The 25,656-nt window shown below is 47.3% G+C and overlaps 1 protein-coding gene across 1 annotated transcript in view; it reads right to left on the bottom strand.

Annotated features, from left to right (window-relative positions):
* LOC144096419 (O-acyltransferase like protein-like) overlaps positions 1 to 21,844 on the bottom strand; it is a 43,902-nt gene extending 22,058 nt beyond the window's left edge. The window contains exon 1 of the mRNA XM_077629393.1: positions 21,553 to 21,844. Coding sequence (XP_077485519.1) covers positions 21,553 to 21,844 — 292 coding nt within the window. The remainder of the gene's footprint in view (positions 1 to 21,552) is intronic.
* Positions 21,845 to 25,656: the final 3,812 nt, after the last annotated feature.

The raw sequence follows: 25,656 nt of genomic DNA, 5'->3' as shown, positions 1-25,656 counted from the left end.
TCATTTCCGCGACCGTTCTTTTCCCTGTTGCTCGCGGTGTCGTCTGCGCTGCGGGCGGAGTTCTCTGTGTTGAAAGGAAGTTACTCATTGAATTAAGCCGCCTGTGGCCTGGTTGGAAGCCCGGTAGTACCTTGCCAGCGTGCGAGTCACTGAGTAGTGGCACAGGAACATGGCCGCCGTATACGATTTCGACCACCTCTACCGGCGGGCACTCCCACTCTGGTGTGCATTTGTTACACTTGAATTTCTAATATGGCCGACGGAGTTCATAGTGCGCAAAAGTTATTGATTGCACGCAAGGCGCGGTGAGCATGCAGCCTCCACTGTTGCCCCTGCAAGTCTGATCTACAGCTATATAGAGCTGGTAAGGAGGATGACATCGGGAAATTGTTTGTAACAGCTTTTATGAAGGCTTGCCGTGCTGAAAAGGCCTGCTATCCAAGTGGAGTTGCCAAGAGCAATTTAAGAATTACTTCGAGCGTTCTTTCATTAAGATGCAAAAAATTACTGATAGTAAATCAGGGCTGTCTAATAAAAAATTATACCACTCGCGGACACATCAGACATAATCAGACAGTATTCTCTCTGGAATCGTAGCTCATTCCGTTTCGGTACATTTTCCAGCCACCATTATGAAAACGGCAACACTGCAACGATAGCCTGTGTTAAGAAATTATTTGTAGAGAGAAATGCTGATTTAAACTAATATTATAATGCTTGAATTTTCAGGAATCAGAGGAATGTCAGAAGGAGGAGGAGATTAGGGGACGTCCGAAAAGATTAAAAACACACACACACCGAATTCACTTTCCGCATAAAAAAAAACGGCAATAGAGACATAGCTAGGCATCGTCGCTATTATTTTTCGCTTTTTTTTTCGGTATCGTTTAAATCAAACACCCTTTAGACCATCGTAGAAGACGACTTCCAAAAGGCTTGGTATCTGCAGGTTAAGACTACAGTAGAATACTAATGTGCACCTGCGCTATAACGGCTGCTCCCTTGAGCAAGATGAATATTATGAAGGATATTAGGAAGATGTAAAAAAAATTATCTCTTCTGTTTCCCTTCCTGGTAACAAATACTGCTAGTGCGCTGGCATTGCAATCTCTCGACCCCTTACCTCTTCTCAGTTCACGAAGGGTTACAAGGTCTTAAAATAGGGACGGCGTATACCTCGATACAGACGCAGCAGCTACCGAGAGATTCCTCGTGCGTACGGCTCCGTTTTCACGCATTTGCTACGCGCGCACAGTTACTCTGGTTTCTTTTTTCTGGATTTCATTTTTTTCTTTTCAGTTTTTGTTTTACTCTGGAGGGACCATGTAGCCCACATCTGGCTCGCACCACTCCGTTTCAAAACCGGTCGTTGCCTGGAACCCCCCTCCCAATGAGCCGAAGCTTCCTCGAGCGGTCGGCCGCTCCGCGTTCTTAAGACGCACCACCTCGATCAACGACGCACGTGTTAGCTGCGCGCAGAAAACGCGCGAAACGCGCGGACCTATACAGAGTGGCCCAACTTTCCAGGTCGCGAGTTCGCACAAAACACGGTCACCGCGCAAAGCGTGCACAGCCAGGCCACAGGTCACCGTCTATGCGTTATAGCACCTTTCGCGTTGTTTAGGTGACAGCGCGCTCCATGGCCCCTGGGCGCCGCTAAGCGGACGACACCCCAGCGGGCGCGCCGAGTCTTGTTCGCCGAAATCGCCCCTTCGATACGAGAAAGCCTTGCGTTGGCTCCGGCGTGCGATTTTCGCACGAGAAGAACAAGAATACCTTTCGCTCGCAACGAAACGTTGCTCAGGGTACTCCAAAAGGAGTCATCTTTCCAGAGTTTTGGGCTGAACTACGCAAACTGTTTATTCCAACGGAGGAGTCATCTTGCATGTCCTATCTTTGCCAAAGATAACCAAACAGCATGATTTGCTTCTCACTCGTATAATAGAGCCCTTACGACTTGCCTAAAGATTGAGAGGTCTCAAAGCGATACGAGTGAAATGTAAATCATGCTGCCGGGCTACTTTTGGCAAAGACTGTAAGTTGCGTGGGGCCTTGGTTGTAGGGGATATTATTTGCAAGGTTCCGCGAATGCGAAAGCTCCGACATGGCGATGCTTCGCAGGTTGGCATCAGCACGAGTGCTCGCTTTTGATTGCCAGCATTTTACTCTTTCTCCCACGACGCAGTGCCGACAGCGAGAAGTGCCGCACTATTCGAGAGGAGAAGCAGCGACGAAGTCACGATCCTATTGGTCCGAAGCGCGTCGTGCGCGCCTGCGATCATCCGAATCCTGACATTCGTGACGGCAAGGGTGGCATCGTGAATGTTCTTCTTCGTGGAACCATTATCTATCTGCAAGGCGCATGATCCCGGGAGCGCTTGCGGAAGATCCTCCTCTTGCGATCATGTCATTGCGTTATGTCGCTCTCTATGCATCAGTCCAAAGCGGAGCACGGTTTGTAGATCAGGCCCGGCTTCCGCTTTCTCGGCTTCCTCTTCACAAACGCACTCATAAATGAGGAAAGCGTCTCACTGATTGCCGGACGCTCCCTGGCTTTTTCATCTGTGTCGGCTTCGCACCGAACAGGTGGCTGTGAGGCGCATTGCCGCCACTGAGCCTTTGCAGATATTTGTCGCCTTTAGGCGCACACACAATACCGTGTCGGGGATATACCTTTATATGGTATGCGCCGACAAAGTTGCCATTATGACGTGCGTACGCCGTTATTTCTTTTATTGACATGGACATAAAAGGAGATATTGGTGCTTGATTGTGGCACCGGCTACACCTTTTCACATAATGAAAGAAAAACACTGGAACTGGCGACATAACACCCAACAAAGCACAGCTACAAACACACAATACAAACAATACAATGGACAGGCCAGAAATGCTAGCATGAAATATAAAAATATACTTATGATATTACCTAACGACATAAAATCCGGATATACTATATGCAATTGCATGTCCTAATGAAAGTAAACGGTATAAAAGTCATGAATCCAATAAAAAAAGGAACAACGGGCAGCAATAATAACTATATTAGGTACACCAAATACATGATACAAACACAGAAAAATGATTGCCAGGACACTGGAGAGCACGAGCCTAGGAGAACCATTACAGAATTCACTCAAGCTATGTCTAGTACCTCCCGAGGATGCCACTGTCCTCGAGGAAAGATTTCAGCGCTGATATCCCTCTTTTATGTAGCGCATGTGTCTGCCATGGACCTAATACACTTTGGAGACTGAAAGGCCTTTAATCAAAGGTGGTCAAGTCCCTCTTCAGCCAGGTCCTAAAACTGTCATGCTCTGGGAAATCCAGTAATAGATGAGGTACACATCGTCATCCTCGTGACCACATGCACATCATCGGTTGTCTGCACGCCCAGTTCTATGTAGAAAGTGATTCGTGTAGGCCATTATCAATGCGCTTAGTTTAGTAAGTTTTCAAATTATCCACGGCAGAGTGAGTTCGCGAAAAACATCGCGAAATACGTACGAGCTTTCCCGCTGTGAGAGCGCCGACAATTTTGCTTCGATCGACTGACATTTTACTTTTGATTCGCTTCTTTACACGATATGAAAATTTTCTCGCTCCTGCTTTTCCCTCTGATCTCGAGCACTGACGACCAAACATTTGCGTTAAGGTCTTTCTCACGCATTTCTAAGTTTAATTTAGCGATGAAAAGCTATTAGCTGTGCGCACATTGCGGCGAAGAATTTCATAGCTTTGAAAAGGGCGCAGTGCGCTGGAACTCTTCAAGGCGTATCCTGATGGCGAGACCAGGATCAACAAAGGTACACCGAGGAGAATGCGGCATGGCCTTAATAATTTAGGCCGGCACCCATAATTCAAGGTTCATATCTTTTGTTATGGCCCGCAACGCCCCCTTCTTTCGCTTCATTAACTAATCGGTTATTACAGGTGTTGTTTTCTCGTCTCGGTGGTCATCATCGTCGCCTCTCCCATCGCGAGTGAATCCAGTGCAGACAACCCGTGATTTAGCCTTTTTCTCAGGGTGCTCTTCAGCCGCGTCACCATGCTTCTTTTTTCAACACCGAGATATTCTCATTGCGCACATCGAATCTGGGGCACACATCTTAGTCTTCTAAGCTAAGATGATGATGCCTGAAGCTATCGCGCCTTCAAATAACGAAAGAACAGACGCTGGCTACCTGTCGAAGATATCCAGCGTCGTGACAAGCGCAGGGACAATGCTCCTATACTGCCCACTGTCTATAAGCGGCGCCTATCAATGTCAGATTCATCTTGCTCTGATGTCTTGCTGTCATGTGGACGATGGCTGTGATATCCAAACCTACTACGTACTGACGGCACGTCTTAATGCACCACTATATTCTCTGGGATCATCACCCCTGTAAAGTACACACTTGCTCACTTACGCTAGTTTCCTCAAGTACTTGCAAACACTAAGAAGTCGCCAGTTTCGGCTGCTAAGCAAAGAAAAAGCAAGGGTTTTAGGTTCAGATGTGGTTCCAAAAACACCCATTTTTTTCTTTTACCTAACGTCTGAGCCCTTCAACTGTAAAAACTGAAAAAGTTTTGTAGCCGAAATGCCTTATTACTGAAAAAAAAGAAAGACATGAAGCAGCGAAAATTTAAACCTGCGCTGGGCACAGACATAACAAGAAAGAAGAAAATGCAACTTTTCATTCCTCTGCTATAATCAGAATTCACTGCTTTTTCTCTTCCGTTTATTCTTTCATTTTTTTGGTCCAAATGTCAGTCCAGGACACTAAATTATCCAACTACTTCATTACTTGTCCATGAGTGCGCTCGTATCCGCAATGCACTCTGGCCAATACCCCGCCGTGGGTATGTGTCATTAAGCCTGAGGTCATAATCATCATTATCATCAACCCTGAGCAGCATCAACCACCAGCCTGCTGACGTGTGAGACAATGACGAAGGAAGTCGCTGTAGCAAGCCGCACTCACGACAGGAACGCGCGAAAATGGTGATCCAGCCACTATGGTCTAATTAGCTTAAACATGCGGCCTTCCAGAAAAATCCACTTCATTACATTAGAAATAAGACGAAAGGCGTTGCACCATGGACCGCATGCAATACGCGATCACTTTTCGATAACCGTCTTCCAGCGAACTGCGCAGCCCAGTTCCTGATTACCAGTAGTCGGCAGCACAGCAGTCATGTCAACAAGCACTGGGTACCATCACCGACTACGAAAACGAAAAAGCATGCAAATAACGAACAAGAGGAACAGATGCAACAGCGAGTTCGATATTGTTTCTGAAAAGAACTGTTGCACAACGAAACCAACTTGGAACAAGACAGAATCATTCATTTAAAGTGGTCTTCTCTTCTTTTACGGGAATTATGGGCTTGCCTTTCAGAGGCTCTCAGCCAAGTTGACGAGTGACTGTGGTCTTCATCGAACATCCTGGTTATTAGTGCCCTATACAGTTACATGTGTTATAGACAAGAAGAATGATCATGTTGTCTAACGCGCGTAGTCCTCCTTAGAGGCTACAGGAGCCGTATCGTACTCGCGACGTGTCCTGCACAATATCACTTGAAGCGCAGTCAGGCTCGTGGTACATAAGAGTTCGAAGATAACGAACGCATCCTAAGCCTCCAGGCTGGGTATTCGGACCTGTGTCCTCAACTGAGGCCATTCTGACCCGTTTATGAAAGCGCTGAATCCTGCTCGTCATTGGAGTCACGTCATTCAAATTGAACGATCGACCTTTCCAATGCCGTTCATTTCACCCGTTGCGTCGTGCGTTTCAGAGCGAGACCTTTCTGCTCGTGCATGTCGAAATAGCCCCGGCCGACCACCGCCTGCTCGAGATGAGGTAATTTTTCTCGCTTTTATCGTTGGCGACACACGCTTGGGTGCACTTCGAGTAGACACTGTGCCCCCGCGGTTGTTCTTAAGAGTTTCGAGTAGGCGCTTTCGCAGTATTGTTTCGCGCAGGGCGCTTTTCCATTACGTACAGGCAGCCGCGCGTGCTGTTTGCTGGGCTCTCCTTTTGGTTACGCTTGGATATTTACGACAAGGCGGTGCCTGTGAAGCTTTTCCAAGGAGAGAGAAAATGCACAACAAGGGCGAAGGCACGCACGTAGAAAAACAAGGACAAGGGCTTGTAGCTGTCTTTATTCCTGCGCCTATTCGTTATTTTCTGTTCGTTGCGCTTCTCGCCAAGAATGTTGCACCCGAATGGCCGAGACTGCTTCTTTAGAGAAAGGTCGGTTGAATGCGGAAAAAGGCATACGCGCGTTCCTAATTCGCTCGCCCGTATACCTACTTCCTGTACTGAAAAATAACTGAACTTTACCCTTCTTAAACACGCGTGTTTATTTGCCTGTTAGCATCTGGGGCAAATCAAACCTCATTCACTCAACAGTGCACATGCCTATCAATTTCGGCCATTGATCACCAAGTTCCAAGACTCAGCTTTAGCCGTGGAAGCAGAAGACACAGCAAAGGCGTCATGGTATGCTTTTGCGAACACGATGACTTAGGAAACGCGTTGGTTTGAAGTACTTTTTTCTTAACAGATGCTTCTATGCGTCGGATTCAGCAAATACCACATGACGTTTCCTCCAGGGGGACGGATCGGCCTCTGTTCAACGAGCATGCGCGCGGCCGTTAACTTCCCTTCCGCCCGCATGACACGGATACCTGACTTCGTTCGGGTCGTTAGCCCCGTTCCTTGCAAGTGCGCTCACTGCAAGCTTTCTCTGTGATTTCTTTATTGCCAGCGTGCACTTTGTTTCTTTTCTTCCCTATAATCTTTTCTGTTGCTAGAAATGCGTCCTGGAGGAGGAAGAAAACGATAAACTAAATCAATTACCTGCTGTTCACGATGCTCATAAAAAAGGGCCAAAACTTTGTCAGAGCGATGCTGCACCGAGATCAGCCATGCCTCACGTTTCTTGCCAGTCACATACATCCCCAATATTAAAGAGCCCTGAACCACTGCTTAGTCCATAGCAAATGAATGCCTTAGAGACGACAGGGTGCCTTACTAGGAATGTCGTCCCAAGGAATATGTGAATTTAGACACTTCTCTCTACATTGCCTCGGAATGTAAGTACTGCTCAGAGCTACGCACAAGGAAGCTTACGGAGCTTCCATTTCGATCTGCCTGGCCCCGTACGGCGACTAGATGCTTCCAGCAGCTCAAGACAGCGCTTCTGTTTGGGCACAGCTCGCTAAATTCTCTTCGTAAGGATCGAGTAACCTGCTTTATGGCAGTCGGCGGCGACCAGATCAGCCTCCATCTAGACCGCCGTGACAACGCTGAGGCAGGAAAAGGCCAACAGGGCAATAACGGGGACCAGTTACTGGTTCATTGTACAGACGCCGCGCCTTACGGATACTAAGAAAACAAGACTAACACAAGAAGCGGAAGACGAACGAAGCGAGCGACTCGCTTCTTACGTCTTACGTTCTTTGCGTTAGTCTTGTGTTATTAGTGTCTGTGAGGGGCGGTATCTGTACAAGGAATAGGCCCCTTCAAAATAAATCTGGATGTCTAATTTTACGCACTTGCACGTTTGAAAACACTTCACGTGTAATAATCAGCAGTGAAAATGATTGACTGTACCTTGAGAGTGATATTTGACTCCCATAGTAGAGCCCAATATACACTACGATTTGAAAGACATGATAATGAACCACTGAATATCCGTCAAGGCGATTCTAGGCTCATTTAAGGTATAGGATACAAACTGAAGAAATCAACAAAACGCCGCTGCATTGAAGCGTCTTTGCGTGAGTCGGCATCTCTTTCCATCTACGGGCTAATGAGTGAGGTGCGTTTTCTGATTCAGCGCAGAGGATCATGGGAAAGTCGTCTGCTACCGCTACTTCCGGTTATAAATTTCTCCCCCTTCTCGCTGGCTTCACAGCAGTCGCTGTGTTAATATCGCTCCTTACACTAATTTAATTGCACGGCAACACCACTTATTGTATTGTAACATCGCAAGACCAACGTGACATAGACTCTGCTATGCTTCGTCGTGTTTTTTCGCACGATATGCAACCAAAATAATGTAAATGCATGGTAGGAGGCTTTCTATGCGTATGCAGTGCGATGTGCTGAGACGGGCTGTGCGCACAATAGCATGTATGGATAGCTTGCTAGCCCACTTGCAGCTCTTACATGCTGCGAGGAAAATACATCTTTCGCGTGCTAAACTGCGCACGTTTCAGCCCTTAGCTGCCATCGTAGTGCGGCGAAAAAAAAAAACAAATATATAATGATCAACGCGTTAAACTAGTTCAACTGACTGCCGTGCATACGCAGAGCGGATAGCCTACTCAGGCATATTATAACCACGACAAAGCGCACCCAGCCGCCGTGGTGGCTCAGTGGTTATGGCGCTCGGCTGCTCGCCCGAAAGACGCGGGTTCGATCCCGGCCGCGGCGGTCGAATTTCGATGGAGGCGAAATTCTGGGGGCCTGTGTGCTGTGCGATGCCAGTGCACGTTAAAGAACCCCAGGTGATCGAAATTTTCGGAGCCCTTCACTACGGCGTCTCTCATAGCCTTAGTCGCTTTGGGACGTTAAACCCCCATATACCATAAACCATAAACAAAGCGCACCTATCTTTCGTTATTGTCAATTTCTGCGCTCAGGATGTGTTCATACGCTGCACGCGCTGATGTTACCGTGCTGCTGTGCAATAAGCGGTGTCGCAGCACAAATAAATGAGGGAATAAACGATGCACGCATGCACGGACATTGCTATGCAAAACGCGGTGTGTGGGAGAAATTTGGAACCGGAAGTAGCTGGCAGAAGATTTTCCCATGGTTCTCTGTGTCCACTTCGGAAACGCACCTCACCTATTGAAGGCTGACTGCTGCTTTCACTTTCTCGACGTGCAGGTACGGGTCGCCTGAGTCTGCTATTCGTGCAGCTTTCGCAAGCGTGGCGATATTCGCCGGTTAGACTCCTAGACCGGAACGAATTTTGCCTAATTAAAGTACAACATTTTGAGAAACTGCACAAATAGCTGCCATCGTGACTCCGCAGCAACGGCGCACTGCACTGCATGAGAATGCCAAAACGCTCTTGAGCACGTGCTGAGATATAAGCGTATATTGAAGAACTTGACGTGGGTCGATCAATCCGCGTCCTCCATTTTTCGTACGCCCCATGATCCTAAAATAAAGCTCAAGAAAACGTGGCAGAAAGAAAGGTGAAGTGCAAAGGCATTCCTATGTTTTATGTTGTTTTTTAATGCGCAGTAATACTGGCTGCGGTGAGCGATTTCACAGATCTGTGTGTGGTCCTTCTGCGTCACACAAACCGAAAAAAAATATCCCAGAAAGAAAAGCAATTACTCGTCAGAAGCGAGTTCGAAACCTCGTAGCCGCGATAATTTTTTTTTCTAACATGGTATTTACTACACGAGGTTATTGTGTACAGAAATGGGATATATACAGATCATTTACAAAGCACGCAGTTAGTGTCGGCACTGCACTAGCTAGACAGAAAACGAGTGTCGTGTTACTAGATCAATAGAGGTGAACATAGTCTGTGCGGCAAGGCAGCAGCAGTGTCGGTGGAACTTTCCGTGACGTCATCCTAAGTGGCGTGAGTGAATAGAAGGTGGATGATGCATACAAACTCCGCCTTCGTTGACGTCATGGAAAGGTACCGCGCGCTCGCCTAAAAACCTCTGCGCGTCGCCCAGATACATCGGCCAAGCGCCAAACATGGACCAGGCAAAATGGGCAACGTCTTGGCGTGCCTTAAACAGCGTGTTAAACACACCACTGTTGCGAATAGAACTAACGAAAGAAGAAGAACGATGACGGTGTGAACAAGACGATTGTGGCAGTGGTGGCAGTGGTTATAAAAGAAGGTGTTTTCAATGGTCAGCACAAAGCGTTTTCAGTGCTTTGAAAAATAGCCAACCAGTCGTTAGTGTGGTCAACTGCTTGCTAGAGCATTCAAACATTGCTCTTACAAAGTGTGACCTGTCATTTTTTATTCGGTAGTTTGCGCCAACTAGCCTAATGACCTGCGCCTTATAACCAGAGCATGCCCTTGGGAAACAAGATATCTTCACTTCGTACAACTTTCCTATGTAGTAGTTTGTACGCGCTCACATGAATATTTATTGTAGCATTTTGCCTGTCAGAAAGCTACTTCTACCTTAGGGATCAGCCAAACGCAATGGACAAAAAGGAAGCTGTTTGAAACAGCTAGGCTAAAAACGTGAGCTCTTTTGAGTCAGCTCCCGCTGTCTAATCAACTGCTGTGTTTTAACTTTTAAGAAGCTCAGTAAAAGAAAAAGAATAAACTCTGCGATCGTCCGTGCTCTGCTCATAAAACCTTCGCTTGCACCCTCGGAGAAGTGCTGGAGCCGCGTAAGGAAGTCGGAGGTGCATCAGAGAGAGAAAAATGGTCCAGAGTGCCATGATGTAGAAGCAAGAAAAATGATTCTATTTGGGACTTTTTTCTGCTTTTCAGGAATTGAAGTTAGACGCAACAGTCAAAGAGCATCCTGAACGAGCTGATGTTTAATGGTTTGGGCGGCAAGTGATAAAATAACAACTGTACATACGTTCCCGCATGTTCATGTGTGCGCGCCTTAACCTGCTCAAGCATGTAGTGCAGCTGTCACGGGATGAAAAATAGCAATGTAAGATCATGGCTCCCAAGCAATTCTGCCCCGTGGTGAGGTGTACATGCTTCCGGAGGCACTGAAAAACATTTCGCCAGCAAGCGCTGCTACAACTTTCGAAGGAAACACACAGTGGAGCTAGTCTTGCCCCTATAAGGAAGATCGCGTGCTTACTGGCCGGTGCCCACCGGTGGCGTGCAAGGCGCGTCGACGAATATTAGTGACCTCAGTCTGCGTCGCGGTGGATGGTCAGTCAACAACGCCGTCAACTTCATCCAGAAAGAGGCGAAGGTACTTGCCAAGCCTAAGTCAAATGCTGAAGCATAAATCTGAGAGATAAAGGCTACATATTTTGTCGCAGCCGTGGAATACAAGCCTTCTTGATGGCCCAAGAAACCTCGTCGTTGTCAGTGACCTACCGGCAACAAAAACAATGGCTAAAGTTATCCCCCCTCTTTTTATTATATTTCTGACAAACAACCTGTACTCCGACACCTTACAACGACGCCATTAATAATGCGCAATGTCAAAGGCCCAACGGCGAAGTGTTCAGTACAGCCGTAATTATTGACCTTGGAAGTTACGAGTTTCGTATCTTTTCGCCAGAGTTTAGTGCAGTTGGTGGGTATGATTCTTCTCACCCATGAAAACCCGAGCATCCTTAAGAGTATCGCTTAAGAGTATGCTCGGGTTTTCGCAGTAATAAATTACCCTATCCTTCGCTCGCACGTGATAAAGAAACATGAAACAAAGGAACTCGTCAGGAAAGAGATTTACTTTAATATGAAATCAGAGAAATCAGTTTTTGCAAACACCTTGAAAATTTTTTTTTAATCTCGACATATGCAGAAAGTTCACTGACGAGTTTGCGCAATACGAGGGCCGCGAGCAACTATTGGGCTTCCAAGAATTCAGTCGTCTGGAAGCGAACGCGTATTTCCCTATGATTACGGTAGTCGTACATTCTTTTATTTACTGCATTCTAGAGTTTTCAAAGGCGAATAAAGTCGGCTGTCAATGGTTTTAAAATTTGCCGACCTTTAAAAAGTACCTGCAATGTCCTGTATTATAGAGTATAGCTTTTGTGCATTACCCTTTACTTACCTTATTTCTTGATAAGAAGGGTTGCGGTACTTTGCTTTCCTATTGTGGCTTTAAATTGATATTACTATCAGGTAAAGTAAGAACCCTGCTGACTTTTGCAATGACTGAACAACAACCAAAAAGAAACCAATTTCCCAACGTCAGTGCCCTCCCGCCCCCAAAGTACTCAAACACTGTTGACATTGCACGTGCTGGCACAGAAGAAACGGCTTATGCTTTTATATAGCATGCGGCACAGATGAAACGGGTAAGGAAAAGGAATGAGAAGAAGAAAATAGCGGGTTCAGTCAGAGTCGGCGCGGGGTGAAGAAGGAAAGAAAAAAAAAATCTTTGTTTTTCAACTCCCACTCGACGAAGTGAGTTCCAGGTGTCAATGCACTTGTCGCAGACACTTCAACAGTCGTCTATCCTCGGCGGTCCTATGTTGGCATTACGTGCTTTTTTTTTCAGTTTTTTCGACGAAAACTCGATTTATCTCAAACGAAGAGAGCGTTCACTTCGAGAAGAAGCAAGCGGGTGAAGCGAGAGGTAGGCTGCACTCTGTGGCCCAACGCCGGCGGGCATTACTGCTGGCCAGCAGACCGCGTCGCACTTAACCCAGTTTTCGGCGCAGACGCAGCAGGAAAGCGCCAGAGACAGGACATCCTTATACAAGAGGAATTGCGACTTAGCGCCCGGCGGTATGACTTCGTTCGACATTCAAAAAGTGCCGGCATTGTCCTTTTTTATGCTTGAAAAAAAATTCTGTGTGCGTAAAAAACAACAAAATGCTTGATAATAACTTTTCAAGACGCAGCCGCTCGGCGAAAAAATGATATTTCTGCCTTGAAGCCCACGTGGCCCGAAAAGAAAAAGGCCGCTCCCGTCTGGAAGACGTTGAAGTAGCGAGCGTTAGCTGTTTAGTTTACTAGACGAAGAAAGCGAAAAACAAACGTGTCGCTCGTCTCGAGAAACGGAATGTAATGCCCTTTGAAACGGGGTGGATTGCCACCATGCTCGGCTACGCGTGCACTCACGCCGCCTAGCGGAGCGATCGACGCCTAGCGCCATCTATCAGAGAAATTACGATGCACGTCTACTCGTTGTCGAGTTACACCCACTCAAGATACGTCACAAATGAAATTTGCGTCGTTTGGGAGGTCAATGTGGGCCTAGAATTCGACTTGCGGTGCGATAAGTTAACGCTTCAATTAGCAATTGCATCTATACAATGTTTACCTATTATTTAATTGTGGTTTTATTTCTATACCACAGCCCATAGGGTTTTATTTGCCTACCAAATTCGGTACACAACTGTCCCCGGATAGTGCCCCTTGTTGTCGGAGTGTATATAGCGGAACGAATGTATACATATACAGCGGTCCCCTAACAGGAGTTTTCCTTCCCCGTTATGGACCTTTTCACGACCCTCGGGGAAACTGGTTTTCTGGACTGTGGGGAGAATGTGGGGGAGCTTAACCCTCATCTCTTTCCTGTACTATGAGCACAGTCCCGTGCCCAATATGGTGGTGCCCGTGGACCTGTTTGTGAAAAGGTCTATAGGATATATTTTTGTGAGAGGGGAAAGGAATGAGAGGGCACAACCAATTTTAATGGCCGCAGTCACGATTTTTATCCTTCTCACTGTCGATGTTGTTGGATCCAGATGTTGGCGTAGAGTGGTAGAGGGTGGGTCTCGTGAGTCACCCGGGGGACGTACTTCGCGACTGGTGAGTTTAAGACAGGTGTGCAGGTCTTCTGATGTTGACACTTGGAAGGCTTTTCTCAAAACGTTATTTATTACAATATGTACACACTGAAGGATTTCGGTATCTCCGCTTGAACTAAACACACAACTTCAAACTCCCGCGACTCCGGAACACTGTCTGCCACCACACGGCCAACCTGTCCGGCCGCCGCTCAAGGAACTCGCGTCTCCAACTCTGCGACCCCGGGACCACCACTGGCCACACCCGACCGATCTTTCCGGCTGCCACACACCAACCTCCCCCGCGCGCGCACTCATCTCCTTGTATTACATCCTCAGCCAATAGACAATACTCCCGCCACCTTTCAGACGAAAGATGTCACAATGCAAAAGAAAAGCACACAATATCAAACACACGCCTCGCTGCAAGCTGGCGTGGCTAACTAGAAGATACCACAACGAGAGGAGAGAGACACAATTTACAACACACGCGTCGCGGTTAGCCGCTCTGGCTAGCTAGCAAGAAGGTTAAGAAAAAAAAAACGCACAGCGCCGGTCCACCTGAGCCGTACTGTCGTCGTCTCGTGTTTCAGACCTACCGACTTCCAAAAACAAGTCTTACCTCACTCGCTTAGGCCTAGGCCGAGGCACCCGAAACTCGCGCGCGACGCCCTTTTGAGAGCCTTTCCCTTTATCGGCGCGTTCCCCTGCTCCCCTTCGGCGGCACTTTTCACGCTTTACCACGACATACGTTAGCTGCGTCATGATTGCCGCCATCTTGGATTCGAGAAACCAAAACGACGCCAACATTTCGTCCCCGGACGTCATACTCACATAGTTCTACCCAACGTCCTTTCTAAAAACATTGGTTCCTCCTCTATTTACCATACTGAACCATGACGTCATCATTGGCACGTGGCAGGTGGTTGTTTCTAGAATGCTATTGTAAATGGCACTACAAGTCTTAGTGCGAGATGTGCTGTTTTCTAGTTGCAGCCACAGATGACGCTGTGATCTCACGGTGGCAGGAGACCCACGAAATATCAAAACGTGATGAGTAGCTGTGGCCACAGATGGCACTGTGATCTCAGGGTGGTACAGACCCCACAAAATCTCGAAACGTGATGAGTAAGAGCTAACGCTCTTAAAAGAATTCCGCGCTGCCACCGAAAAGTTGCCGTTACATCCGTGAAATACCGTCGCTGAACTCTAAAGGTGTTTTGCTTCAAAGAACTCAACTTGGACCGTTGTTAGGATCGGCCAGATTTTAGTGAGGTCAACGTTTTGAAACGAGCACGCGGCACAAATATGCAATCTCTGCCCCACTTGACATTTTAAAGCAAATGTCTTTAATGGCTCATGCTCGCGTCCGTCCGTTACGCTATACAACATTTTTGTGCACTACTGGATTCGAACCACCTTCCTTCAATTCCCCAGCCGAGTGTGCTAACGACTACACTACTTCCTGCCAACGCATATGTAGTTCTCCTTGTCTAGCACGCTGGAGAGTGTTTGCAGAAAGGCGTCGAATCAGACCGATTCCTCCCAAACGCCCTCCAGTGTCTGCAGCATTTAAGATTCAAAAACAATTGTGCACTTAATTAACATCTTAACCACAAATCAGTGACACAAGAATCAACACCGCGCTAAAGGCTTTCGCCTCACCACACTTTACGTGAACAAATTGCCCCCCCCCCCCCCCCCCCCCCCCCCCTGAATTTTTGCTAAGCTGAATAGCCTCTCATTCACGTCGTCGAAGGGAAAACTCGGAAGCATCTGAAGTTGCATTGATACGTCATAAAAGTCTTATTTCTGAAGAAAATACGTAACGCATGTTAGTCCGTCTGCGAAGATCAACGAATGAGGCAGAATCAAAGAAGAACGCTTTATATTTTTTCTTAATAAAGTGTACCATGAAGGATTGCCCACGGTTTTAAAGTTTACCTTGCACATTTTGCAGAAGAATAGCAGCCTTGCGCTATTTATCCTCATCCTCCATACCATCCCATCCTCTATCAGACATTCTAAAGCAACTTTGAAAACAGAACAAAAAAAGCCACGAGAGTTTGCTGCTATTGTCGCGTAGTTGCGGCGGAAAACCGTTCAAAAGGAAAGCAGGAAGAATTGCGCAAAACCCGAACTTTATTCGAGCAAATTTGAGCCCGCAAACTGAAAGCAAATCGGCGGCCCAAAGCAACTCAAATCATAGGCCACAATAAACTTTCGATACTAGGTGCCTGAAACGAGACAAATATTTTGAACGTCGTAGAAATTGCCGGACAATATGTGATCGTTGCAGTGTGCTCCGGCTGCGTCCCGCGTTCCAAACACAAAGTGATAAGGACGCGCGCCAGCAGCAATAAACAAGGAACATAAAAAAGACTGGTTTATGGTTTACGGAGGGTTAACCTCCCAAAGTAACTCAGGCTATGAGGGACGCCGTAGTGAAGGGCTCCGGAAAATTCGAGCACCTGAGGTTCTTTGACGTGCACTGGCATCGCATAGTACACGGACCTCTAGAATTTCGCCTCCATCGAAATTCGACCACCGCGGCCGGGCTCGAACCCGCGTCTTTCGGGTCAGCAGCCGAGCGCCATAACCACTGAGCCACCGTGGCGGCCGAACGTAAAAAGACATGACTGTTTGCGGCATTTCAGTAGTAGCTCGTGACCTGCATGCTATGAGAGCTGTTCATGCATTTCAGAAACTGCTAATGGCTGCCTTTGGAATTCGTCGCTCGAAGAGTAGATTGCTCACCTCAAAAATACTTATAATTTCAATGGTTTCCAGTCTAAAAATAGGCTAAACTAGAAGGCGACCTTGTTAAGTGCACGCAAAACGCGTCAAACTGCGTCAATAAAAAAAAGGGGGTGCCGTAAGTACCGGACACTGGTATCATAGGCTCAACTGAAAGGCGCTCATCCTTGAAGCTTCATGCCGAGTTCATTTTCTTGTTCTGGGTGTCGATCCTCATCTAACTTCTGCGGGAAATATGATCGTAATGGAGACGCCCTGTGTGTAACGAGGTCGTCACGGCTGCTCACGTCGCCTTGTGATTACGGTGTCCGCGTGAACACGTCCAACCCCGCAGACGAAGCGCGCGCGCGCACGGGTACGCGACTTCGGAGCTATGCTTTTTTTTTCTTTTAGCTATGGGTGTCCTACATCTTCCTCTCCGGCTTGCCTCGTGTATGCTTATTACGATCCGCGCGTTGGTCCGGCCTTCCAGTTGCGGGTCTCACGCGTAATTTTCGGCTCACGTGACCGATCCGACGGGTCGGGAAGCGCTCCCGACGTCGACTGCGGCGCTCTTTCCCTCTCTATTCTGCGGCCTCTGTGCGGTGAACGCCTAATCGGCGCAACGCGTGACACGTGGGCGGCTGGTTCTCGCCCGGAGTTCGTGAGCACCTCCGTGTCTGGCAGCGGAGGCTCTTTCAGCGCTGCCACACAAAGCTGTTCTCCGTACGGCGGCGCTTTTGTAAACCCAGAAGCCATTGTGCGCCTGATTCCGACAAGAAGTGAGAACAACGTATTCTTGCATTTGCTATCACATGGATATTGCCCTTTCACCCAAGGTTCTGGTCTGGCTCCTGCTTGCCATTGTTAAGTCAAGCCTCCGGACACTATGGTTACTTTTGGAGGCACAATTCAGCGAAACGAAAATTGACGGGCGTACAAGGAAATAACGGTAATTGATCATGTTTGCATGTCTATGCGATTGCCTCTTGATACAGGCGACCGTGGTACTCCTGGGATGTAGGCAGCAATTTCATTGAGCCATGTATCAAAAGATCTTTGCAGGTTCAAGTTAAGGCGTCAGTACTCAAGCTCAGTGATCATAGAGAACTAGCAATTCAAGTAATCAACTTTTTTTTTCGCTGGCAAATGTACATAGGCAGCGTAAATAATGGAAGATATTTCGTATACCACCCACCTCAATTATGAATAAGTTATCAACCGACATCCAACTATATACATTAATAGCTAATTATGAACTAACCTTTCATGATAAAATAATTAGCAAGCCTCACTGTTAGTTCTAGGCGTTCTGATATCTGAGCGGGCTACAAAGTAACAAGTTTTGTTTGCATCCTGCATACCAAGTTGTATTGTAGCAATCTAAGCCTACCGTTCCTATGATCGCGCACCGGTGGCAGGAAGCGTCCTTAGCATGCCCGTTCCTTTTAGAGGTAAATGACGTCAAGGGGGGTCAAGTGTGTAAAAAAGTCGACGCTGTTGACATTCGCAAGGCTCCACAGTATATTGCCAATACACGTGCTGAATGAAATTTTAAACGCCTGGCATATCCAAGTCTCCAGTCTAAGAAAATATAATTCTAAACGGCCAATTTTTTTTTCCTGCTCGCTTAGTTTCCTTATGGCTGGCACTAGGTTCGTTCTTGTAAAGAACAATAAAACATTTATTTCCATCTCTTGGATGTAGACGAGGAAATTAGAACGTTCCTCAGAATTTGTTCTACTTCCCTTAGTGCGACGGGAGATCAACGCAGAACGGAACGAAGTTTTAGGAATTTACTGGGCAATACTCATCATTGCACGAGAAGACTCGCACATTCCTGGCTTGGCGAAATCTTAAACTAGAGTGCTTGGCAAGCTTCAATAAACATTTATGCGACTTTTCGTGTAGCCCAAGCATCGTGTACACTCGTGAGCAGCTGTTAGTTATGACCGACTGAACATTGTGTGAACTACTCACGCTCATTTTTAAGCGTCCTACACACTACAGTTCATTAATTAAGTCAGCTTTCCCGCATTACTGTCTGCTGACATGACGGCCCCACCGACCTTTCCTCAAGGAGTGTTTATGATGTAACTGATGGCAGTGTGTAGTTTCCGCGATCACAACATATACTACGGTCAAATGCTGACGTGTCCATTTCTCTCTTTTCTCGTGGCCGTTGCCATCATCAATGCGGCGGTATACAGCGATACAGGAAAGCCGACTTAACAATCAAGGAAAGCGCAAACGATGCCACGCACACCGAAGTGCTGGGCACGTGCCGCCTTGTAGCATGGAGGGCAAGTGCGTTCCCGGCTGCAGACGCCTCTTCACCGAATCGTATAGATCTCGCGGATGATTTCGCGAATTCCTCCATGCATTGGGCCAGTTACATGTGATTTAACTTTTAAGCGTGCAGCTGGTCCGCTTTCTTCATTTACCTGGCTTTTTTTGACCATGCTGGCTAACGTTTTTTTTTTCCGCTCTATACTTAACCAAATATGCAACTTAAAAGATCCAAAGCCCTGCCTATTACTGCAACAAAATGCTACGAGTCCAATTTGTCATACTAGCACAACAGAATTTTCAGGGAGTGCGGCGACACTATATCCTAACTGGGATCCACCCTTCTTGCTTGGTATAGCTTAGCTTTTTTATTTCGGAAAAGAAAAGTGAATAAAAAAAAACGCGGCAATCTTTTACAACGCTATTCACCGTTCACGGGAAGAATGTGGCTCTGACTTTATTTTGTCAATAATACGTGTTCACCTTATGAAAAATGTCTCAGAACATACTAGTGTTCTTGTAGATGCTCTCACAAGGAACACATACTGACTTTTAGCGCAATCTGACGGGCTTAATGCCGACCGCAGTGTAAATGTAAAGGGGGTCGTCTTTGAACGAAAACTACCTATTAACTTTGTGCCGAAATATGTGGTCCCTTCCGGCGCATGGAAAAATAAGTATGAATGCCTTGGCCCGAACTGATGCACATGCGATTAAAGCTATGGCTATGATGCAAAACAGCGCAGTTTTAGCTTATTTGCTCTCACCTTATTTAATGTGCTTTCTTAACACTGCAAATGTACAGTCTTGGTCAAAAGTCGCAAGGCCATAGCGTTCAGCTGCAGCGAAATGAATGGTCAAGGAATTCCCCGTGTAACGGATAATTCAAAACACAAGTCAAGCAGGAAGCTTCTCTACCGCAAGAAGAAGCCTTCTGCTAGCATTTCAAGGCCATTCGGTATTTAATAGTGTCGTAGTGGCTCTGTTATGCGGCTGTAGCAAAAAGCTTTTGATATTAGGACTTTTGACCAAGACTGTACCGTTACTTAAATTACAAAGTTCTGGGTCCGAAAGCGGATGGTTAATTGTCTTGGACTGCGGAATTCCCAGTTAGGAAGGAAGCTGTCGACAGTGAGTCATTAAAATGTGCCTTTTGGCTTACTCTTCTTGCCCATATAAAGCTAACACCTCAGTAGCATATCAATTTTTCTGCTGTAATCTAATTACCAAAACAAAAAAAGTCTATTTCAACTTGCTGTTCCCGTCCAAAGCAAGAAGCACAGAATGCTCGTGCATTGGTTACGGGCGTCTTGCTGGTTCTGTTAAGCCGTTACTTTCTCCTTGTTTCTCTCGTTGGCTCGCGTTCAGCGCCTGATGTGTTAGATGTGGAGATAAACTTCCCGAAACGGCACGTTCGCTATGGGAGACGCCGTAGTGGAGGGCTGCGGAGCAACTTCGACAACTGGGGGTTATTTAACGTGTACTGGCATCGTGCAGCAAACCGGTGTTCTTCCATTTCACCTCCATCGAAATGCGGCCGGCTGAGATTCGATTCCTCTTCCTCATGCTCCGCCGCAGAACACCTTAACCACGCAGCAAACGCGGCGGATTTTACCCACTGATAAGAAAGGCAGAGTGCCCTTCTTCCCCTTTGATAAGAATTAGGTGCGTTGTGCCTGCCAGCCAGGTCCTATATTGCGGGACGGTAACTTTCGAAAGTAGACCAATGGAATGCCCAGAGCGATATGTGGGGAAATTACATCATCGCATAATATCCAACAGCGGGTACAATAAGTAAAACAAATGCAGCACTCCGTAAATAGATTTGCAAGCGTATTTCAAGGGATTCAATTCGCAATGTTCTCCTGTAGCAAAAAAACAACAACCGCAGCAATAATGTGGGCTGTTGCAAATGTTGCATAATGAAAGGTTTATTATTAAAAAGAATAAGAGGATCCTCATAGCTTATATGGGAGGTACAGTTAAGCTCGAATATGCAAAAGAAAGAACGATACATCTACTATATAACGCGACATAGTTTCAGGGAGAGAGCTAGATCGCCGAGGCGACGAGATTTTGCGGATTTTGCTGACTTTGCTGCTGACCAAGTTCAGCAGGACCAGTAACAATCAACACAGAAGGTTGTAGGTGAATTTATGACGCGAACACGCTGCCATGTTCGAACAAAAACCTAAAATGTATTTGCGGCACCATGAGACCAAGGCGATAGCGTCCTGGTGACAGCGTGGACATAAAATCTGTGTTTCAGAACACATTGAAAAATACGTCTAGCCGCATCACTGACCTCCCTTCACTTATTAACCTGCTTGCTCACTTGTGGAATCAACACAGTGGTAGGCACTTACTAGAGCCTGTGGCCATGACCAAAAGCAATAGTAATTTCTGGATACGATGAGCGATCGATCGCGAAGAGAGCACTTTTTGTTTATTTTGGACAGCGGGGGGGGGGGGGGGGGGATCTCCATGCATCGGAGTCTAACCACTGCGGTGAAATGCATGACCTCAAAATAGCCATGAGGCACTCTAGTGATACAGAAATAAGCCAAATTTGCCCCAGCTGGCGATAAAGTTGTACCTCGAAGTCTTTCCTGTGCTTCGATCAGTCGTCAACGGCTATGAAAACGTCACACTGAGCGATATGATAGCTCTAAGGCGTTTAGGCGATGCTGTGGCCACTTCGAATGAACCTGAAAACCGTATGATGCTTTCCTGGAAAGATAGCAGTGCGTGCATTTCAGCCTTCATCAATGCTTCCATGAAACGATGACCACGTCCAGCGAAAGCACTGATCAAAACTGACAGAGTTCAATTTTGCATTTCATTTCAAGGTCCCCTAAATGAGAGCAGAGTTTCAGTGCATCCGTTTCACCCGAATGCATCTTCACTGCTCTCATGGTGCACTGAGAGCATGCAGAGGAGCATCCAAGACGAGAGACGTGAACTCTGCGCATCTGGCTCAAGAAAATCGTAACAATTCCAGCATTCATTACTACCACGTGCGCGAGTACACCAGCGGTTAGCTGCATCAAAACCGCTGCGTACTAAGCACAGAAGCTCACGTGGCGCAGAGACTACTTACGCCTGACGGCCCATCCCTTGAGGTCCCGGAAGGCTTTGAAGGTCTTCAGTAGCGCCGTCATGCAGTCAACTGAGACGTCAAGCTCCGACGAGCCTTCCACGACGTAGGGGAAGATCTCGTTGGCGACAGCGTCGATGTTGACCTTGGACTTGTTCACTTGGTCTTCCCACGATGTGTTGGTCATGGCGTCCTGGAGGCCCTGGAAGGGGCCCTGCGCTTGGCCGCCTCGGCAGACGGCCACCAGGGAGCACAGGAAGACGAGGAACGCGCAGACGACGGCACGCCGCTCCATGCTGCCTTGCTGATGGGCTTGCCCGAAGAACTACACCGAGCGCTCGCTGCCGAGGGCGATCCCGAAGCGCTCCGTGGTCGTCCGGAGCTGCCTCTGGCAGGGCGCAGAGGAGCCGCCGCATCTGGGCCTCCGTGGCCCCAATTATTGACCTGGTTCCCCGCGCGCGCGCGCGCCCTGCGCAGGTACTTTCTCTGGGGGGCCCGCCGCTCTCTCGCCCGCTATCCCGACCAGCGCCGCGCTGGTTCGAAAAGTGTTCCTTTTCCTCCTCCGTGCCGAACAAGATGCGAGGAGGTTCCTCCTTTTCCTCTTTATTTTTTTCCCAAACTTTTTATCCCCGCTTATTTTCTGTCCATCTCGATGTTGCCGCTGCTCCCAGCACTGCAACGCAACCGCCGGCTCGCACTCGGTTCTGTATTGCGCTTCATTTCTCTGTGTCGGCGTTTTTTTCTCTCTCTCTCCACGAGGCTGGGGGATCGAGCCGAGACTGCTTCATGGAGATGATTTTTATCTAATGGTGTTTTAGACGAAGGTTTTTATACGGCTCGTGATGCTGACTTTCCTCCCTGCGGTCAGACTGGCGCAAGTCGGCAGGCAGAGGAGACTGGCAGGACGCGGGCGCGCGCTCCATGGTCGGATGGCGTCGTTTTTGGAATACGGGGCCGACCGCCGTCTGTTACGAGCGTGACTTTGTGTTTCGCCTGACGCCCTCTCCGCTCGTTCGTTTGTGGCAGCACGCTGGCGCTGAAGATGCGCGGACGAGCGGGATGGATGCGATCCTGCATAGGTTTTGTAAGGGCTTGGCTCTCCTTTCCTTTCCACGCTAGTGAGTGAAAAAAAAAGGAAAGAGAAAAATACGAATTCGCTCTGAAAGGTTGAAAGAAGAGCTCAGCCGCGCCGTATGAAATCTTTCCCGCTGCGTTTTAGTAAGGGGGCAAAAACAAAGAAAAACCTGCGCGCTTGTTATGGCAACAATGACGGCCCTGCTTCTGCCGATTACTGCGCGCCTGCTGGGCTCTCACTTATCTTTGGCCGGCTATATTTACCGCTGTTCGTACAGAGCCCCGTGCGCACAAAACGACGTTCGATAACCGTGAACCTCAAGTGTGGCAGTCGTGAGTCGATGGGGAAGCACAGCGTTCCTTACTTCTCTGCCGCCATCGGTATTTTCTCTGCTTGAAACAATAACACTCTCACCGTGCGAGTGTAGCAATTTCACAGAGGGCAATTGTTTCGACCAGAAGCTTCCCACGGGCCTTAGCCAGAATGGTTTCAGCACAGCCAGAGTGTCGTACGACGACTCGTAGCCGAGGCGCTGGGTTGGGGTACAGAGCAACCACTGCGCATGCGCAGTTGGTGCCCGGCTATTTCAGTGTATGTCCACGCTACTATAGTCCTCGCTGTGCGAATACTTTCCATTCTTGGATCTCAGCAACAACTTTCTTGCAAGCATCTACGCCATGTAACGCATTTTCTAACGACGAATACCTACCCCGCCGCGGTGGCTCAGTGGTTAGGGCGCTCGGCCACTGATCCGGAGTTCCCGGGTTCGAACCCGACTGCGGCGGCTACGTTTTTATGGAGGAAAAACGCTATGGCGCCCGTGTGCTGTGCGATGTCAGTGCACGTTAAAGATCCCCAGGTGGTCGAAATTATTCCGGAGCCCTCCACTGCGGCAATTCTTCCTTCCTTTCTTTCACTCCCTCCTTCATCACTTCCCTTACGGCGCGGTTCTGGTGTCCAACGATATATGAGACAGATACTGCGCTATTTCCTTTCGCCGAAAACCAATTATTATTATTATTAACGACGAATACCTCGCTCTGTTAGTTTGTTTTCAAGGACCACAGCGCTAAAATCCTTGAAGCGTAACACGCGGCAAGAATTGTTGTAGTGCTTCAACAGTGCATGTCATCAGGAGCCCCATTCTCTAAAACACGACGTCCCTTACGACAGCTCAGCAAAAAACGAGAATCTTGGCAAGCGACCCCCTTAACCATGATCGCGGGGTTGTAGCCTCCAAGGCCTTATCACGACTTTTATCATATACCTAATGAACACAAGGCACGTGTGCAAGACCAGTCTAGATTCATCGTTACTCGTAGGTGGCCAAATGCATAGTAATTGTGTCACTAATGTAGTTCCTTTGTAGTACGTCCTTTACTCCAGTCATCATAATAAACCTTACACTGCAGGGTAAGCCGACTGCAGGCCTAATGCCTATTTCATTGATCTTCATGAATTTCGAACTTCGAATTTGAACTTGAATTTCGAATGCTTTACACCAGCCGTTGCTGTACCAAATTTCTATTTTGTTTTGACGTAGAACAAGTTCACTAATGTATTTGGGGAAAACCCCTAAGGCGGAGATTTCAGTAAGAGAGTAATTACTCATTAGCGTCCACAAGAGCACAGCATACGGCAGGCTGAAGAAAATTTCGTTCCGGGACCATTACGTGTTTTTTTCTTCTTCCAAGTCTCCGACAAAGCTGCTGTCTTTCCTTTGTAGCCGTAAGGCCTGCGGTGAGGAGGAGGCTAATGGCTAATAAGTAATGAATCTCTGGAGGTTTGTTTTCTTGTGTATTATGTCGTCAGTTGCAGTGAGGTTTCATCATCTGAGCGAAAAAGGAGTTGTCGGCGCCGCTGACACGCATTAAGTTCGCTTTACACGGGCATGTAAATAATTGTTTTTTCTGGCGATTATTGCATGCGTATGCACTCAAAAGAAACCAAACATTATTATAGAACTCATCACGGAGTAAAGGAGGCAGAAAAATAAAAAGCGCGCCGACTTAATCTAAATAAAGCCAAAGCAGCCAAGCGGCACAATGAAACCTAGAGGCTATGAACAAGGATATGCTTACCTTTTAAGCAGCGATTTATAGTTGACTATCCTTCATAAGCGCATGCGCTACTCAACTTGAAGCCTGGAAATAATACATTTCGTCGCGTTTTTTGAGAAATAAGGAAGAAATGTTCACAACATTTATGAAGGATAAGCGGGTAGGGAAGGTGGGAGCGCCTCGTAATAAATCTGCGCCGGTTGAAATTTTCTGCACAGAGCTGGAAAGGAAAATATTGGCTGAGATTCACAGAGCTTGAAGTGGCTTGTGCTCACATGGCTGCTTCCTGCGGCCGCAACGACGCTGAATACCCCGCGAAGCCGAGTTGACTGCCGCTAAAACGCTTGCACCATTTGTGCGGATGAAAATTTCTGAGCCAAGGGTGCCGTGAAAAAGAAAAGAATACTATTGAACCTCATCAGGACCAGGTTAGACCCATAAAGTGAAATGAGCATCCGAAACGTGACTCAGTGTTGGCGTAGCTAGATCAAGATGAAATTATCTTTGTTTTTTTTTTTAGCTGGAAAAACAAGGCGACTGGGAACTGAATTCCTCTGGTTCACAGTACCAGCGGACTGTTAGAGTAACGGAGATTTCTCATGGGGCGTCCGGACACACACAAGGCAAAGTGCGACTGACGGTGGCACCACTCGGCTTTAGTAAAGTGCCACGAGACTTGGGAGTAGTTTCAAGCTTTGATAGCTGTTCTTCGGACGACAGGCAGACATTTTCTTGGCAACCGTGCCACACAGTGACTCGGTGGTACGTGCTACGCAAATGCAACGTGCGAGTATCACATCACCTTGCTCAGTTCATTATATATATATTATTATTATTTTCGCTGACCAGAACATTTCTTTCCGCCGCAGAGCCTCTGCCCGCCATGGGATATATATATATATATATATATATATATATATATATATATATATATATATATATATATATATATATATATATATATATATATAT

The sequence above is a fragment of the Amblyomma americanum genome, chromosome 1 (genome assembly GCF_052857255.1).
Source record: "Amblyomma americanum isolate KBUSLIRL-KWMA chromosome 1, ASM5285725v1, whole genome shotgun sequence".
Classification (NCBI taxonomy): Eukaryota; Metazoa; Arthropoda; class Arachnida; order Ixodida; family Ixodidae; genus Amblyomma; species Amblyomma americanum.
The sequence above is the reverse complement of the archived record's forward strand: the minus strand, read 5'-3'. Positions and strand labels throughout refer to the sequence as shown.